Genomic DNA, 18882 nt, shown 5'->3' with positions numbered 1-18882 from the left:
ATAATTATAGCACTTGCCTTACATAAGAAGTCAATCCATATTTGTGCAGATCACCTGGTCCCATCCCACCCACCGTTATGCAGGAACCAAGCTGGTCCATACAGCGTTACTCCCGGATTCACTCAAAATAGAAATGACTCCCGCAGCATCCTTTGATGACTTATATTGGGTCACGTGGCCAACTGGCCAATCAGCAATGCTGGAAGCTGAGCTGGTCCCACGGCTCTTTGCAATCCTTTTAACAGCAAGAAACTAACAAACAACCTGGGGAAAGTCCAAGTAAGAGGTTGGAAGCGTATGTTTGTTCTTGCAATGAAAAGAAGAGAGAGGGAGGAGTTCAGGACATTCAGTATGACCCAAGATACTGGACATACTTCCTGATTCCGGGGCTGCCCGGTCATACCGGGATTATAGTTTATATTGAATAAAATGTTTTCCTGAGTAAATTGAAGACAAAATGAGTACAAAAGATTTGCATTCGGACGTTTCATTATAAATTGAATGCCGAGTATAGCTGCTGCTAGTGGCATTCGGCTATTTTCAGAGCCGGATTTATCCTTGTGAAACTGCAACACTAAGATCTGAATTTGCACAAATCAAGAAGAAATCTGGCTCTGAAAATAGCCGAATGCTGTTGGCGGTTGCCATATTCGGCATTTGCTTTATAACAGATCATCTGAATGATCATCCCTACTGAGTACTATACTGTATTTATGTATATTGCCATTGTATGCAGACATTTTAGGTTTACCCCTTAGAAAGATACACACCTAACATTGTAAAATGAGCCTTCATGGATTTGGTGGCACTGACTGATCATTTTAGATTATTGGGTTCTATGTGTTGTAGATTTTTGGTGCTGGATATTCACTGCTCTCCTGCATAAAAATACTGAACAATCTGTATGTGAGTGGGCACAATGGCCTGTGAGGTCACATAATACCTGCCTAACACAGCTATACCTTAAACCTCACTTTTGATCCTGCCATGTATATTTGTCACAACTAAGCAGTCAGTGTATCCCTTGGCTGCCAGTAACATACAAATCTTTGGTTGTCAGTAACACATGTAAACAGTACAGGTTTGACCCCCTTGGCTGCCCCTCACTTCTTTCTGCTCCATATTTGTAATTAATTGAGGCATAGGAGGCCTTTTACATTTAACATTCATTTATGTGTCCAGTATTTTTGTGAAGATTTTACTGGACTGCCTGCTAAAATACTGGACTGTCCGGTTGAATACAGGACACCTAGAAACACTAGGATTTACGTGTCTCTTCTTTCAAATTCATTGTGTTACTCTTATTTTGAATGTCAGATTTGATGGTGCCTTGTGGAAAGCCTACCCTGTTCTTTGCCAACTCAATCTCATACACCCCCTTTGCCTTCTATTACAATTACAAGTACCACTGTTTTATATATACAAAATTATTTTATTTAAGTTTCATCTACATCACAAAGATAATAAAGTGGTCCCTCTTTGTTCAGCAATAACATTATAAATTTTAACCAAATATTTCTTTGCATACTCCAAACATAAGAGCAAGACAATTTCTTTCAGATCTTTGTTTAGAAAAAAAATATGATAAAACTATGTTAGACCTCCTAGCCATCACACATTCAGTAAATTGAAATATCTGTCATTTCTTTTATGTGACTGCAGCATTAAAATTTATCACATTTTTCTTCTAAATCCTTCCCAGTCTTTTTTCTTAGGTCAGAGGGATGTGGCGAATCCAATGCGATTGTTGTGTCTGTCAAATTCTGTGTAATACTGTCCAATGAATGTGGCACCCAAAATCCAGAGAGGACCTGTGGGAGGAGGAATATCCAAAGCAGAGAAAGCCACAGAGCAAACCTCTTCCCCAAACTGCGATTGCTATAGAGAGGAAATAAAATGATAACACATTTAGCGCTAGATTACAAGTGGTGCGCTATTTAGCGCATATATACTCTAGCAATAACACATACAGAAGTAAAGGTTTTGCGCTAGCAGGTTAGCACTTAGATTACAAGTTGAAAGTAAAAATTTTGTGCATGCACAAAACCTGACATGCATTAACTAAAGGACTTTGGATATCGCAAACTTGTTAACTTAGTCAAACACTTATCACTCACACGCTAACCCGACACTATATTAAACCCGACAGGAGTTATTAATATTTCACATTCCAATGTTCTCAATGTTCTTCACATTCTGGAAAATTGTATTTGTATATATATATATATATATATATATATATATATATATATATATATATATATAAAGTAAGAGACAGCACTCTCTGGTCTTAGTTACAGCAAACAATTTAGTCTTCAGTGACGTCTTGGGGAATGCTCCCCTTCATCAGACTCTGATGAAGGGGAGTATTCCCCGAAACGTCACTGAATAGACTACATTGTTTGCTGTAACTAAGACCAGAGAGTGCTGTCTCTTACTTGCTGTACCTAATCCTTATTCAGCACTCTGGCTTTGAAAGACTGTTTGTGAGAGTGCACCTTACTCGCTCCTTGTATATATATATATATATATATATATATATATTCCATGGGCTCCATTTGAGAAAGGTTCGCTGCCGAACCGAAACGTTATGGGTTAAGGTCCTATTTTTCTTCACATGTTGTCGATTAAAAGGCTTGTTACAAAGTTTCCTGTGTTGCCTGCTGTTTTCCGGATACACGCTTTACCTTTAAGTTTGTGTTCTGGATATTTTCCTGCATTTACCTCTGTTGCAGTGCACCAGGATGGTGGATGGATGGTGTGTGCCACTTTACCTAATTTGTCTTTATATATATATATATATATATATATACACACACACACACATGTAATATACCTATACCTGTATATATGTTCATATAGGTAAAGATATATATTTTACATTAACATCATCAGATATATATATAGAAATATACAGGGAGTGCAGAATTATTAGGCAAGTTGTATTTTTGAGGATTAATTTTATTATTGAACAACAACCATGTTCTCAATGAACCCAAAAAACTCATTAATATCAAAGCTGAATAGTTTTGGAAGTAGTTTTTAGTTTGTTTTTAGTTATAGCTATTTTAGGGGGATATCTGTGTGTGCAGGTGACTATTACTGTGCATAATTATTAGGCAACTTAACAAAAAACAAATATATACCCATTTCAATTATTTATTTTTACCAGTGAAACCAATATAGCATCTCAACATTCACAAATATACATTTCTGACATTCAAAAACAAAACAAAAAGAAACCAGTGACCAATATAGCCACCTTTCTTTGCAAGGACACTCAAAAGCCTGCCATCCATGGATTCTGTCAGTGTTTTGATCTGTTTACCATCAACATTGCGTGCAGCAGCAACCACAGCCTCCCAGACACTGTTCAGAGAGGTGTACTGTTTTCCTCCTTGTAAATCTCACATTTGATGATGGACCACAGGTTCTCAATGGGGTTCAGATCAGGTGAACAAGGAGGCCATGTCATTAGATTATCTTCTTTTATACCCTTTCTTGCCAGCCACGCTGTGGAGTACTTGGACGCGTGTGATGGAGCATTGTCCTGCATGAAAATCATGTTTTCTTAAAGGATGCAGACTTCTTCCTGTACCACTGCTTGAAGAAGGTGTCTTCCAGAAACTGGCAGTAGGACTGGGAGTTGAGCTTGACTCCATCCTCAACCCGAAAAGGCCCCACAAGCTCATCTTTGATGATACCAGCCCAAACCAGTACTCCACCTCCACCTTGCTGGCGTCTGAGTCGGACTGGAGCTCTCTGCCCTTTACCAATCCAGCCACGGGCCCATCCATCTGGCCCATCAAGACTCACTCTCATTTCATCAGTCCATAAAACCTTAGAAAAATCAGTCTTGAGATATTTCTTGGCCCAGTCTTGACGTTTCAGCTTGTGTGTCTTGTTCAGTGGTGGTCGTCTTTCAGCCTTTCTTACCTTGGCCATGTCTCTGAGTATTGCACACCTTGTGCTTTTGGGCACTCCAGTGATGTTGCAGCTCTGAAATATGGCCAAACTGGTGGGAAGTGGCATCTTGGCAGCTGCACGCTTGACTTTTCTCAGTTCATGGGCAGTTATTTTGCGCCTTGGTTTTTCCACACGCTTCTTGCAACCCTGTTGACTATTTTGAATGAAACGCTTGATTGTTCGATGACGCTTCAGAAGCTTTGCAATTTTAAGAGTGCTGCATCCCTCTGCAAGATATCTCACTATTTTTTACTTTTCTGAGCCTGTCAAGTCCTTCTTTTGACCCATTTTGCCAAAGGAAAGGAAGTTGCCTAATAATTATGCACACCTGATATAGGGTGTTGATGTCATTAGACCACACCCCTTCTCATTACAGAGATGCACATCACCTAATATGCTTAATTGGTAGTAGGCTTTCGAGCCTATACAGCTTGGAGTAAGACAACATGCATAAAGAGGATGATGTGGTCAAAATACTCATTTGCCTAATAATTCTGCACTCCCTGTATATTTAAAAATTAAAAGATTTTGTTTTTCTATGTGAAGAACATTGGAATTTAAAATATGCATAACATGCTGCAGGTTTCATGCTGTAGGTCTGATGCAGTGTTTAGTAGCGCACATGAAGAAGAATGAGTTATCTTAAGGTGCGTTATGCAAATATTAAATCTTTAAAAAAATATTAATAATTATTAATTATTATAGTTACTGTTTTATATACAGTACATATATATTCTATTTATTTTTTAGAATTTTAAGTGCATCTATAATAATTATGTACATTAATTATTAATATTTTTCAATATTTTAGAATTAATAAATACATAACACACCATAATATAACTCTTAAGGTTAGTGCACATATATAAAATTAGTGTAGCGCACATAAACCAAACAAGAGCTGCTGGTGCAACGCCACCCCCTGCAGACTCGCGGCCAATCGATTGGCCGCCAGCAGGGGGGTGTCAATCAACCCGATGGTACTCGATCGGGTTGATTTCCAGCGATGTCTGTCCGCCTGCTCAGAGCAGGCGGACAGGTTATGGAGCAGCGGTCTTTGTGACCGCTGCTTCATAACTGCTGTTTCTGGAGAGCCTGCAGGCTCGCCAAAAACACGGGGCATCAAGCTCCATTTGGAGCTTGATACATATGCCCCTAATTCTTCATGTGCACTAAACACACACGTCAGTGCAATAACTTTAATGGGTTACTTGTAAAATCTATCCATTGTTTTTTTATTGTGAAATTTGTAATATTGTAATAACTGTGTAACTATCTTTTAGTCTAGGGGACACTGTTATAGTCAGTACAAATGCATATGTATAATGTTAGGGCAAGATTCAATGCAGTTTGTTAGTATAAGGGCCACATCTATCTATTCAAACAGTAACATGGTTGTCTGAATTAGATCTATGACTGTTTACAGGAATAATAAACATTTGTCAGTACACAACAGGCAGTTGTAGGTCAGCATAATGAAAGCATTGTTAGGGTGCAGCTATCAATTATTATGAGGGACACAGATTTTTAGACTTAAAGAGACAGTGTACTGTGATGTTTTTCTCTATTTTAATGTATTCCCAGGGATCCATTTTACTTGCTGGAGTGTATTAAATTGTTTACAGATAGCCATTTTACCTGGATTTCGTAATTTGAAATAGCTGGTTTTACCTTATGTATCCCACCTATACTGAAAACTTCAATACTTAGGTAATGGTTATAGAAAAGCTCTGTAAACAAGAATATTTAGGGGGAGGGTGAAATGATGGTCCTAGTAGGGGATTTGACAGAGAGGTACTTAAATATTAATTTTCCATTGTTCTCTCTATTAAACATAATTAGTATCACTACTGTGTATAGAAAGATAAGACAAGGAGGATTTTGTGTAAATAAAAGAGAGGTAAGCTAATGATATTTGCTTTCCCTGCAAGTTCAGCCCATTTCATTGGGTTGTGGTTTCAATTAACATATATATATATCTTTCATATACCAAAATAAGCAGCTGGTATAAGTAAATAAAAACACATTAAGGGTAAAACAATTTTACAGTACACTGTCCCTATAAGTAGGGCAGTTGACACAGCGTACCTTCAGAGCTAGTGTCCAGCTAAAAAATGGCACTAGGGGACTTAGCTATACATACATAACATCTATTAGTATGATGGGCAAAACTATCCAGCAGATCTTGATGGGGTGATGATGTTTATCGGGGTGATGGGCACATCCATCAGATCAAGGGATGATTATGTTTGTCAGGGTGATGGTCAAATCAAAACCTCAGATCAAGAGGTCATGATGTGTATCAGATCAAGGGATGATGATGATGTTTGTCAGGGTAATGGATACATATCCATCAGATCATAACGTGATGATGTTTGTCAGGGTGATGGGCACAGCTATCCATCAGATCAAGAGATCATGATGTTTGTCAGGGTTATGGGCACATTCATCCATCAGATCAAGTGGTGAGGATGTTTGTCAGGGTAATGTATACATATATTCATCATATCATAGGGTAAGGATGTTTGTCAGGGTAATGTATAACTATATCCATCAGATCATAGGGTGATGATGTTTGTCAGGGTGATGGGCACATTCATCCATTAGATCAAGTGGTGAGGATGTTTGTCAAGGTGATAGACACAGTAATTCATTAGATCAAGGGCGATGATGTCTATCAGGGAGATGGACACAGCTATTTATCAGATCAAGTGGCAAATTTGTCTCAAGCTGATGGGCCCAGTTATCCATCAGATCATGGGGTGATGATGCTTTTTAGGGTGATATGCACAACTGTTCATCGGATCAAAGGGTGATGATGTCTGACAATGTTATGGGATCAGCTATTGATCAGATCAAGTGGTAAACATGCTAGCCAGAGTGATGGGCACAACTATTCAGACAATGCTATCCCGAAAGGGAAGAAGGATCAACTGTTCTCAGATCAACAGATACCACAGTCCATCAGTGGAGTCTGAGAAATGTGGTTTTAACAGATGTGTTATTGTTTTTTATAGTTTTTTTTCCACTTAGAATTTAATAAATTTGACAGCTTTAAATTTTGTAAATGCATCTGTCTTTGTGAAAGAATGCCTTAAAGATTCATCCAATCAGAGGCTGTATCCCCAAGCCATTACGTTTAAAGTAACTTGAGCTTCTCAAGCTGTATTCCACCTATAAAGAGACTGAAGCCACTTTGCTCATGCACAGAGCATTTCAGTCAATCATCAGCTCTTAATAGCTCAGTTAGTAGAGCCTCTGATTGAATGTACGGGTGAGACCTCATGGGCAAGGTGCATTAACTTGGCTTAAAGACATTTTTATGGTTTGATTTCTGGGAACAAATAGTAAAACTCAATTTAATTCAGCCACTTTGGAACCTAGAAAGTATAACAGCCCTTATTTAAAGGAGTCATTTTGGTCACCCTTGTTAAGCAAGTATTTATTGCTCCGCCCTGGGGACATGTGAGGCAACTAACATTTAATAAAATCTATCAGTAGAGGCCTGGAGAGCAGATATACTGTATATCAGAATGAACACAAAACACGAATTTCTCAGACATACCTGAAGAACATAGGCTTGTCCCTTAAGTGTATATGCATTTCCTCCCATATGGAAGGAAATATCCGGAAGCTGCGTAATTTTATCACAATCCACAATGTACTGTGAAGAAAGAAAAAAACACATAAGGTAGGGTAAGAGGACTAAGATAAAAGGGGGGGGGACCAAAAATGCTGGGGGAACCAACGTTTCACAAACTGAAAACAAACAACATAGCAAAATAGTAATTTGGTGGATTCATTTACGAGTTTTTATCTGAAGGGGTTCTTCAATGCAGCAGACTTATTTGTCAAATAAGCATTTATTCTCTATAGTCATCACCTTAAAGTAGAGGTGTGCATTCGGTCTTTAAACAAATGCAAATTTGTTTGATCTTTGCTGATTCGTCAAGTTGTTTGATATACGAACAGCCGAATACATTCTTAGATGAAACGGACAAAAAAACAAATGATTGCTTGATTAAATTAGTTATTTGTTCATGCCATTTAGCGCCGAAATAAGTGCAGGAATAAGGAGGGAGGAGTTATATTGTTTGGTTAATAAGCTCCTTTGTTTGTAATGATGTATAGTGGGTCTTACCATTCATTTGTCCATCGTCCAATGTCCAATTCTACTATAGTATTTCTTATGACTGATATTAGAGACAGCCGGTCAGGCACTAAATGCTTTATTTTAGTCATACAGGAGTTGAATGTTCTTTTAACATTCAAAAATAGTTTCTTTTAATTGTTCAAATCCTATAATGTAAGATTTTTGTTTATATTAATTGTCTATATTAGCTGTTCCCTTTCTAAATAACGGTAACAAATCCAAATACAATATTCATCAGAACCAAATGCCTCCATGGACAAAATTCAGCCGAATTAAACTTTTGAAAAAATTCAAAACTTATCTATTGGACAAAAAAAAAATTCGCCCGTGCACACGTCTACCCCAAAGGGACATTCTGTTTTTTTTGTTTTTTTTTAAATTGCTCTAAATTTTTAAAGTGGCATTTTACCTTGGTTTTGAATCCATTTAGAGGTTAAACACATAGGGCCTGATTATGTAAATCTTGCTATAAAATTGTGATGTAATGATGTCTGTTTAACATTGCTAATGTACATATACAATTATCTTACGTGCTTATAATCATGTATGAAAGCTCTTTTACAATGAGCTGTGTTACGAGACTTCCCATTGGTTGTGAGGGTTTCTTACTAGTTGAGGAATTATCTATATCACAGATCTCATTATGCTGATGAGTATGAAAAAGATGCCTTCAGAGTGCTGGGTTAGGGATATCCTGGGGCATAGTTGAAGCAACATGGGGGAGGAGTCACAATGATTCAGGGAGGAGTCTCAATGAGATAGGGTGTTGCTGGGGTGGGAAGTGGTATAGGTATGTCGGGACTGGTAAACCAGGACATTTATAAAGTGTGGGAGAGCTACTGGAGGGTTTAGGACCATTTTATTAGAAAAAGGATGGTTGGGAGCACTGACATATTTAACAGTAATATTTGCAGGCCAACAGAAAAACAAAAATCATTGACGATTCATTGGCTATTTCAAGTTTTTGGTTTTCAACCAAAGCATTTTAATACAACAGAAACAGAAATAGTGTGCCCTATACTTTTAATTGATAACAAAAAGTGGTAGTAGTAGGGTTGCCAGGAGTCCAGAATTTAACTGAACAGTCCAGTATTTCAGCAAAATCCATGCATAAAAAATGGACACTTATATGGCTAAGTTTTTAAAGTTCCCTAAGCAGCAGCTACATTTTGAAGGCATCTTATTCCTCTATGTATTTCAAATATGATAGTAAAGGGTAAAAAAATACAGTCTTATATGTTACTCGCAGTCATAGGTACTACTCTTTCTGTGTTTTGTGTAGTTTCTGGGTAACAAACACAGTTCTGTTTGTTATACTGGTAGCCACGGTAAAGGGAGGGGGCAGTGAAATCACTGCAGTGTGTGGCTGTATTGTACTGGCAGCCAAGGGGATACAATCAGTACTTAGTTATGAAAAATTTAAATGGTGGGGTTTAAGGCAGAGCTTTGGGGATGGGCCATTGTGTGACCCCAACTACCACTCTTGCTCAATCACAGGTTCTCCAGTATTTAGATGGAGGGCAACTGGCAACTCTAGGTAGTAGTGTGCTCAATGCCCTTATATTACAATCTTTTGGGTAAAGTTTTGTTATAATAACGCCAAAAAATGCAAATGCTATATATTTCTTGCCAACAATGTTAAAGAGACAGTTCACCCAAAATTGTTCTCTCCTTTAAATTGTTCCCAATTATTCATTTTACCTACTGGAGTGTTTTAAATTGTTTACAAGTAGCTCCTTTACCCCTATTTTGGCATCTGAAATAGCTGTGGTATCCCAGCCTATACTGAAAGTTTCTATACTGGAGTATATTCTATTGAATAGCCTAAGTAAACACAGAAGCAGATTACAAAAGCAGAAGAGATTACACTCTTGGGGGGGGGCAGGATATTTAAGTAATAAAATGATAATTTCCCATTGTTCTCTCTAAATATCGAGCTTTGGTTTTCTAGACAAATATAAGAAAAGGAAGCAAGTGTGTGCACACAAAGTGATAACATAATAAGATCTGATATTACCTGAAGCTCAACCCATTGTAATAGGCTGTGGTTTAAAAGCACAAAACCAGCTACTTCATATACACAAATAAACCTGAAAATGCAATTTCTCATACATTTTATACTCTGCAGCTGGTATAACAAGTCATTGAAAATACATTCATATAAAAACAATTTTACAGTGTACTGTCCCTTTAATGCTCCAGACCGCTTACAGTTTTCTGCTCCACTTGCAACCTAGGCCTGTATTTGTTAAAAAGTGAACTTAGCAAGTGTGATATTGTTAGCCCAGTAAAAAAGGCTGTGAGACTAAAAAAAATGCTCAAAATAGATTTATAAATATATATCAACTGGGCCACTAGTCCTTGACTAATAGAAAAAAATAATGCAGGTGACTAAAATAGACTTCTTGCTATATTTAACACTGACTGGTAAATAACTCAGCATTTTACAAGTATTAAAGTAGTTAATACTTCCCCCTTGTGGTTTATTTCATTACTGTCAGTCTCTCATACTTTACATAAAAGATTCAACAAAAGACCATATGTTTGTGTGGTTTATGCACTCCTGCTATTAGTAGACTTGTTTACCTCTCCTTCTGCTAACTCTGTTGCCCCAATGGCTTTCATGAGAACAGATATTGATCCAGCTGGGCCCGTTATATAAGCAGCTCCGGTGTCGATTGCCACTGTGCACCCCTCCATACAGAACAAGATCTCTGCTCCAACTGAAACTCTGCAGAATAGAGGACACCCTATAAGTTAGAAAAGTAGCAAATCCAGAAAATCCATAATTGGACGTTTTTATTTAGCTAGACCGAAGTGAGAGCGATTTGAGTGACTGGTAGTAAACTGTGAATATTTCTGCAGAAGTTGTGTATTTATTGTGCTGCCTTTTGCACTTGTAAATCTGAAACCCCAACAATTTAAACTAATTTCTACTATCTATCTCTATCAGTATATCTATCAATATCTCTATCAATAAATCTATCTCTCTTAATATCTCTCTCAATATCTCTAGCTCTCTCAATATATCTATCTATCTTTCTATCTATCTATCTATCTATCTATCTATCTATCAATCTATCTACACTATCTATCTATCTGTTCATCAGGGTATCAGGATACAGGTTAAATAACTTGAAATCTTCTGCTACCCAAATAATGGGGTGAACCTAATTGGCCTAGGAAATATCATGCCTTCACTCTGCATTATTCAGCAATAAAGAAAATTTGGTGCCAAATTGCCATAGTCCATTAGTTAAATTAATGGGGATATAACAAAAGGGTTGCTAGATATCCAGCATTTAAAGGGTTAATATAAAGAGGCCCATTTATCAAGCTCTATATGGAGCTTGAGGGCCCGTGTTTCTGGTGAGTCTTCAGACTCGCCAGAAACAGCAGTTATGAAGCAGCGGTCTAAAGACCGCTGCTCCATAACCCTGTCCGCTTGCTCTGAGCAGGCGGAAGAGAATCGCCCCAATTCAACCCGATCGAGTATGATCGGGTTGATTGACACCTCCCTGCTGGCGGCCATTTGGCCGCGAATCTGCAGGGGGCGGCGTTGCACAAGCAGCTCTTGTGAGCTGCTGGTGCAATGCTGAATACGGAGAGCGTATTGCTCTCCGCATTCAGCGAGGTCTTGTGAACCTGATCCGCACTGTCGGATCAGGTCCGCAATACCTTTGATACATAGGCCTCAAAGTGTTCTTTTCCCCCCCATAAATATTTTACTAGATAGGTATTTGGAATACTGGACAGTCTAGTTAAAGGGCCTTTAAAAAATTTTTTTACATGCAATAATCAATTTCTTCTTGGGATTGGGACCAGCAGAGCACCACCAGTCCTGAGCAACACTTTAACTATGAGTTTAACCCCATTGTAAGAGTTTAACACATAGTCTTAAAATGCTCTAATGGGTTAGAGAATGTCATTTTTCGACTACAATAGCCCATTAACTAGACTGTTCAGTATTCCAAGTACAAATATTTGTGTGGAAATAATATCACTTAAAAGATTTGATTTGATGGGAACATATAGCTGACAGGGCTGTAGGTAATAATCTGATGTAGGTTTATATGTGACAGGATTTTCTGTAGCATTCTTTGACTTTGAGTCTATAATGGGCATAAAACTAACAGTGCTTGTAGAAAATGGAATCTGACTAAATCTATATGGCTGTAGCACCCATAGATTCTCATCACAATCCAACCAGTCAGAAATTGAATCCCCTGATAACCTGCTGGTTGCCCGATAATTTGGTGGCGGACAGCTGACAACGCTAATTATTTAACATCATGACACAGACTATTAAATATGTCACAGTATTAGTCTAGTGAAAACTATGAGTGTCATTGCCTTTTAGGCACCCATACAATAATTGTTATGCGGCTTTATATCTGACAGAAATGTCCCTTACCCTTTCATGTTGATTTGCCAGTGTCCTTTCTTTTTGAGGCTTAGATACTGGAAGTTCCCAGTGTAATAAGAAGGATCTGAGCCTCCCAGGATAATTTCCCCTCCTGGATTCAGATGTGCATCCCTATGATCATACAGAATAGTAACGTTACAAAACACAGGCAGCAGGGCATTGGAGAGAGGAGATAGATTTACTTGGTTCCAGCAGGACGAGCTGTGGAGCGCATGGACATATGGGCAGTAAGGATTAATGTGGGATGTTAGACAGAAAGTAATATGTGCACATGAGAGCGTTGTGTGCTACAGAGACAGGTTGTTTAAGAGAGTAAACAGGGAAAGTGATGTTATGCTTATACAGGATGAAATAGAGAGATTATATGGTGCCATACAGATTCCAGTTTTATAGCAAAATGTTATATCATATGTGTAATGACTCAGATCTCTTGTGCCCGGTATCATCTATATAGACAGAATGTTTAGATAAAATTCCTCTCCTGCTAGGACTCACTAAAAGAGCATCTAGTGTAAAAGTTAAATGTTCTATTTCATTCAAGCATTTTATTTTTAACTAATTCCATTATTTTACTATGGGATAGATTACAAGTGGCTTGCTAAAAAAAATTCCGCTCGCACGCTAACTGCTCTCAAAGTAAAAAATATTTTGTGGCCACAATAGCACCAATATTACAAGTTGAAAGTAAAAAGTTAGTATTTTGGTCATGCGGTAACTTTAGGACTTTGGATATTACGACCCCGCAAAATCGCTCTACCCATAGACTTATATGGGGAGCACTACAAAAAAACATATTAGTTATCACTCGCATGCTAACCTAACACTGCGCTAGATCACATGCGCTAAAGCCGAAGGTGCGTTAGGAATATTTTAAATTCCTATTTTCTTCACATAGAAGAAAATGTTCTTTTGATTTTTAAATATATATTTCTCTCTCTCTCTCTCCCTCTCTCTCTCTCTCTCTCTCTCTCTCTCTCTCTCTATATATATATATATATATATATATATATATATATAATTATCTTTTTGTAAATATTTATACCTATACAATACAAATACTTGAAATTTCTATGTTCTTTACATAGAACATGTTATTTTTATTATATATATAGATAAATAAAAATAACATGTTCTTCTATGTAAAGAACATAGAAATATCAAGTATTTGTATAAAAATACATTAAAACATATTAAAAATGATATTGCACGTTTCAAGGTATTTGACTGGGAAGGGCTCAAAAGTGTATATATATATATATATATATATATATATATATATATGTGTGTGTGTATGTTTATATGTTTATATACACTTTGTACGTATGTTTACACATATAAACACATAAATATACATATATAGACATGTATACATACATTTCCATTCAAAACACCTTGCCATTGCCAAAACCAGCCCTTTCCAGTCAAACACCTTGCCAAATACCATATCCCCTTTGAAATCCTTTTTATCAATATTAAAATTATATATATTTTTTTATTAAAATGTGTTTATATCTGAGTGTAATACTTTATTTTAATGTTTTTGATGTTTTTGTAAAAAATATTGGAGTTCACAAATGTGAAATTATAGATTAATAGTTATAGAACTTTATGAGATTAAATATGAACATGAAACATAGGCAAATAATGAATACTTATGCAAGGTGAAGTTGCCTATTGAGATATAGGAGGTTCTTAACGGTATGTTCTTGTGTGTCTATTTATCCACTAATCTATCTTCTACCTATCTATCTATCTATCTATCTATCTATCTATCTATTTTGTGGATTAGCACTCTTACTATTTTACAACAACTTCTGCCAGGGTGTCATGAACAGCTATGTAATTTAGCCAAAACGCGTAAGCTTGTTTACCTGCTGACTTTTTAGAGATACTACATTTTATTTAAATGCTCTCATCGAACTCGTTGTCAGTAACAGCTATCATGTAGAAAGAGTAAAAAGAATATACTGATCTGAGGAAAGGGAGCTGTATTCCCCGAAACATTACCTGAATAAAGTAAATCATTGTGGGGGTTTTTTGTATAAAAAGACCAGTGACTATGGATATTCTTTTTACTTATACTAACACGTATATAGTTAGGAACATGTCATGAGTTTTTAAAGTGAAAAACTGGTATTTAAAGGAGAGGAAGACATAGCAGAGATGTTTCTAATACCAAGAGGAGGCTGCTTAGTGTTTTGAGGTGCAGGCAGAAAGTCTGTTACCAAGTAGAGCACCATGTTAGTAGGGGTGACGTCATAGGGAGGGATTGGGGGACTTATCTTCTCACTTGTAAAGTCTGCAAAGAAAGGAGACCCTGGTTACCAGAGCAGATGTGATTTTACAGAGTGAAATGGCAAGGGGGGCATCTTCTGATGTTTCATGTTTTTTTCAAAGCATATAGCGGGGTTATGTCCATAGCAGTGAAAGGGTTAAATACATGCCTACTTAAAAAGATTTATTGGCTAGTGATAACTGTGTGACCACATTGCCATGCAGCATTTTCTGCTTCAGGGCCATCTATAGTAAGCATTGAAAACACTGTGGGATAACATCATACTGAACAGAATCACATTTAATAAATGCAGCACTTGTACTCGCATTCCCTCTATTTTAGATTCATTTAACTTTCTCTGGACCTCTTCCACATCTGCTCTCACCGGCTGTAATACACAGAGAAGACATCCTCCGGCAGGACTTGTTCAGACAGGATCCGGTCAAACACAGGAGTGATACCGTCAATAGCCTGGCTAGGGAATCCCATGCCCAGTACTCCATCAAAGCGAGCAAAGATGAAGGGGTAAGCAGGCAGCGCAGTAGCCTCAGCAAACACCTGGATGACACTAATATTCGCTATCTGCAAAGGGTAAGAAAGATGAAGCTTAGGAAAGTGAGAAAAACATAATTTATGGTTACCTGATAAACTCCTTTCCATTATTGTGGTGAGAGTCCATGATCTATTTCTCATGGGAATTACTCTTCTCTACCACTAGGAGGAGGCAAAGATTAACAAACCACTAGAGCTCTTTAAAACCCCTCCCACCTTACACATACCTCAGTCTAACGTATAGCCAAGCAAGTGAGGTAAGAAAAAGGAATAAGAGCCAAAAAGGAGCAGGGAAAAAAGAATGTGCTGAAAAAAACTAACCCCAAAAAAACAAAAGGTGAGGTCTCGTGGACTCTCATCACCATGAAAGAAATGAATTTATCAGATAAGTATAAATTATGTTTTCTTTTATTCAGGTGGTGAGAGTCCACGATCCATAACTCATGGTAACTAATAACCAAGCTGTGGAGTTCACAAGTAATAACACAAAGGAAGTGATTTAAAAATATATTTTTTACTGAGAAAATAAATCAATAACCCCAAAGAATTTTTTTTAAAAATTTTTTTAATGCACTTAAAAAATAGTCATAATCATCAAATTGGGACAACTGCCTGAAGAGCCTTTCTATCAAAGGCTGCTTCTGAGGAAGCAAAGACATCAAAATGGTAAAATGTAGTAAAAGTATGCGAAGAAGACCATGTAGCTGCCTTACAAATTTCACCAACTGAAACCTCTTTCTTAAAAACCCAAGAAGTGGCAACTGACCTAGTAGAATGAGCAGTAATCCGCTGAGGCTGACCTGCCTCCAAATAAGCTCTGTGCATCAAATGTTTTAACCTAAGGAAAGAGCAGAGGCCTTCTGACCTTTCCTAGGCCCAGAGAAAAGAACAAACAAACTAGAAGTTTGTCTAAAATCCTTAGTAGCATCAACATAATATTTAAATGCCCTAACAACATCCAGGGAATGTAAAGATCTTTCAGAAGCATTTTTAGGCTTAGGACACAAAGAAGTAACAACAATCTATCTACCAATGTTGTCTGAACAAACAACCTTAGGCAAAATATTAAATGATGTCCATAAAATAGCCTTATCTTGATGAAAAATCCAAAAAGGATGCTCACAAGAAAGACAATTCAGAAACTCTTCTAGCAGAGGAAATAGCCAAAAGACACAACACTTTCCAAGAAAATAGTTTAATGTCCAATTAATGCATAGGCTCAAAAGGAGGAGCCTGCAAAACTCTTAACACTAGGTTGAGATTTCAAGGAGGAGAAATAGGCTTGATAACAGGTTTAAATTGAATGCCGGGAAAAAAACATGATTTATACACCAGGAAATGAAAGTTTTCAAAACCTTGAGATAAATCTTCCTAGAAACAGGATTACATGCTGAATCATAGTTTCAATAACAGAATCATAGAAACCCCTATATTTCAGAACTAAGTGTTCAATTTCCATGCCATGAAATTTAGAGACTTGAGATCCGGATGGAAAAAAGGACCTTGGGACAAAAGGTCTGGCTGCAGAGAAAGAGGTCAAGGAGGGCAGCTTGACATCTGAACCAGTTCTGCATAACAAATTCTGCAAGGCCATGCTGGGGCAATCAGGATAACAAATTAGTTGTGACAGACCCTTCTGTCAGTACTGAAAGAGTTAATTTTGTTCAGCTTTAAGAAGCTATTTTCTAAAGACAAGGTTGCTAGCCTCAGCTATTGTGTACTGTAATTAAGTTTAGTGATAAACATTCACATTGTTTACTCACATCCAGAGAGCAGACGCCCAAGTGATAAGAAAAACTAAATTGTTTATCTGCTTAAGTAATGTAATTCTATTGTGGCATGTCAAAGGGTGTTTTCCCTCTATCTAATGTACAATACACTTTCAACCCCCCATCTGGTCTCAGACCTGCATAAATACTGGGCATATAGCCCTCAATAAAGTACATTCTGTTTTTACCTTCAATGTGGAGACTGGTCTCATGTTTGAGGGGGGAATTAGTTGGGTTGTGAGTTGCTGATCTCACATTCAGGGCATCTTCCATCTGGTATTAACCCTTGGTATCCTGTTGGTACCGTAACAATTGGTGGCAAGCGACGGGATGATCCTTATCGCCCAGAAGAGCAACTACACAAGCCAGTAACCTCAGGAAGAGGGGGATTATTACAATACTGACTAAGATGGAAGGAGTACCAGGGACCGAAGGAACTAATGGGCCCAGCATATCAGACAGAACCCCCGAAGAAGCAAGCTTTGATCGGGCGGTTAAAATAAGACTGGCACATTATGGCCCCAACCCATCTGCGGAAATTATCGACCGGGTCATAGCCGCTGTGGAGGCCAACCTACTTCGCCAAAGCGGCGCTGCAGCATCCCAAGTCACAGCAACCCCAGTGGAAAAGAGAAAAGTAAATTTTGCAGCTTTTAAAAACTTCCTGGAAACAGAAGGAGAGATTGATGGGTACCTTGCGGATTTTGAGAGGCAATGTGCACTACACCAGGTACCCGCAGAGGACTGGGTCACGATATTATCCGGAAAATTATCCGGCCGGGCCAGAGAGGCTTTTAGGGCCATTACAGATGAGGAAGTTGGGGATTATAATACTGTAAAAAAGGCTCTGCTCTCCAGGTATTCGGTTACACCGGAGGCATACCGGAGGCGGTTCAGAGACACTGTTAAATTAGCTGGTGATTCCTACGTTGAGTGGGCATATAAGGTGCACCGCACAGCATCTTACTGGATGGCGGGGTGCCAAGCCGTATCTGGGGAAGAGGTGCTGCAGCTATTCCTGTTGGAACATTGCTTTGACAAGTTATCAGCAGGAGTTAGAGAGTGGGTTCAGGACCGTAAACCCTACACCCTGCATGAAGCTGCTCGCCTGGCAGATGAGTATACGGATGCCCGCAAACTGGACACTGCTACCACTAAGCCCCCTGCTAGAGTGGAGTACATACCCCCAGTCACCCCAGCAGCTGCCAGTTACCAACCCCCGGTGCACCGCTATACCACACGGCCTCCGGCCACGAACTACCCTCAGAGAGCCCGGTTCAATTTGCGGGGCTACTCACAACCTATTCGGTGCTTTGGATGTAAGCAACTAGGGCACAAAAGAACAGAGTGTCCCCTTAATGCAGCGAACCAAGCACAGTCCTGGAGAAGACCCGCCGGCGGAATCCCACGTAACCCTCAGCCTGCGGCCCACTATGTAGAGGAGCAAGAATGCTGGGGCATCCTACATGAAGCAGACCTTGTGCAAGCTGCCCACCGGAATAACCGGCAACTGGTTAAAGTGAATGGGAAGGAGGTCAGTGGTCTACGGGATACTGGTGCTACCATGACCTTGCTTCAAAAGAACTTGGTGTCTGAGAAACAGCACACTGGAGACACTGTGGCTGTGAGGGTAGCAGGGGGCACTGTGTTCTGCCTACCTGTTGCCCGGGTACATTTGGATTGGGGAGTGGGCGCTAGACCTGTGAATGTGGGGGTCATGAAGGACTTACCAGCTGATGTT

The 18882-nt window shown here is 38.5% G+C and overlaps 1 protein-coding gene across 1 annotated transcript in view; it reads right to left on the bottom strand.

Annotated features, from left to right (window-relative positions):
• Positions 1 to 1411: 1411 nt before the first annotated feature.
• Positions 1412 to 18882, bottom strand: part of REN (renin) — a 78496-nt gene continuing 61025 nt past the window's right edge. The window contains exons 5-9 of the mRNA XM_053704694.1: positions 15206 to 15402; positions 12534 to 12656; positions 10706 to 10850; positions 7532 to 7630; positions 1412 to 1878 (exon numbers count right to left, since the gene is read on the bottom strand). Of these exons, the coding sequence (XP_053560669.1) occupies positions 1717 to 1878; positions 7532 to 7630; positions 10706 to 10850; positions 12534 to 12656; positions 15206 to 15402 (726 nt within the window). The 3' untranslated portion in view covers positions 1412 to 1716. The remainder of the gene's footprint in view (positions 1879 to 7531; positions 7631 to 10705; positions 10851 to 12533; positions 12657 to 15205; positions 15403 to 18882) is intronic.

This window comes from Bombina bombina, chromosome 3 (assembly GCF_027579735.1).
Source record: "Bombina bombina isolate aBomBom1 chromosome 3, aBomBom1.pri, whole genome shotgun sequence".
NCBI classification, from domain to species: domain Eukaryota; kingdom Metazoa; phylum Chordata; class Amphibia; order Anura; family Bombinatoridae; genus Bombina; species Bombina bombina.
Note: the sequence above shows the minus strand (reverse complement) of the source record. Positions and strands in the feature narration are given on the sequence as shown.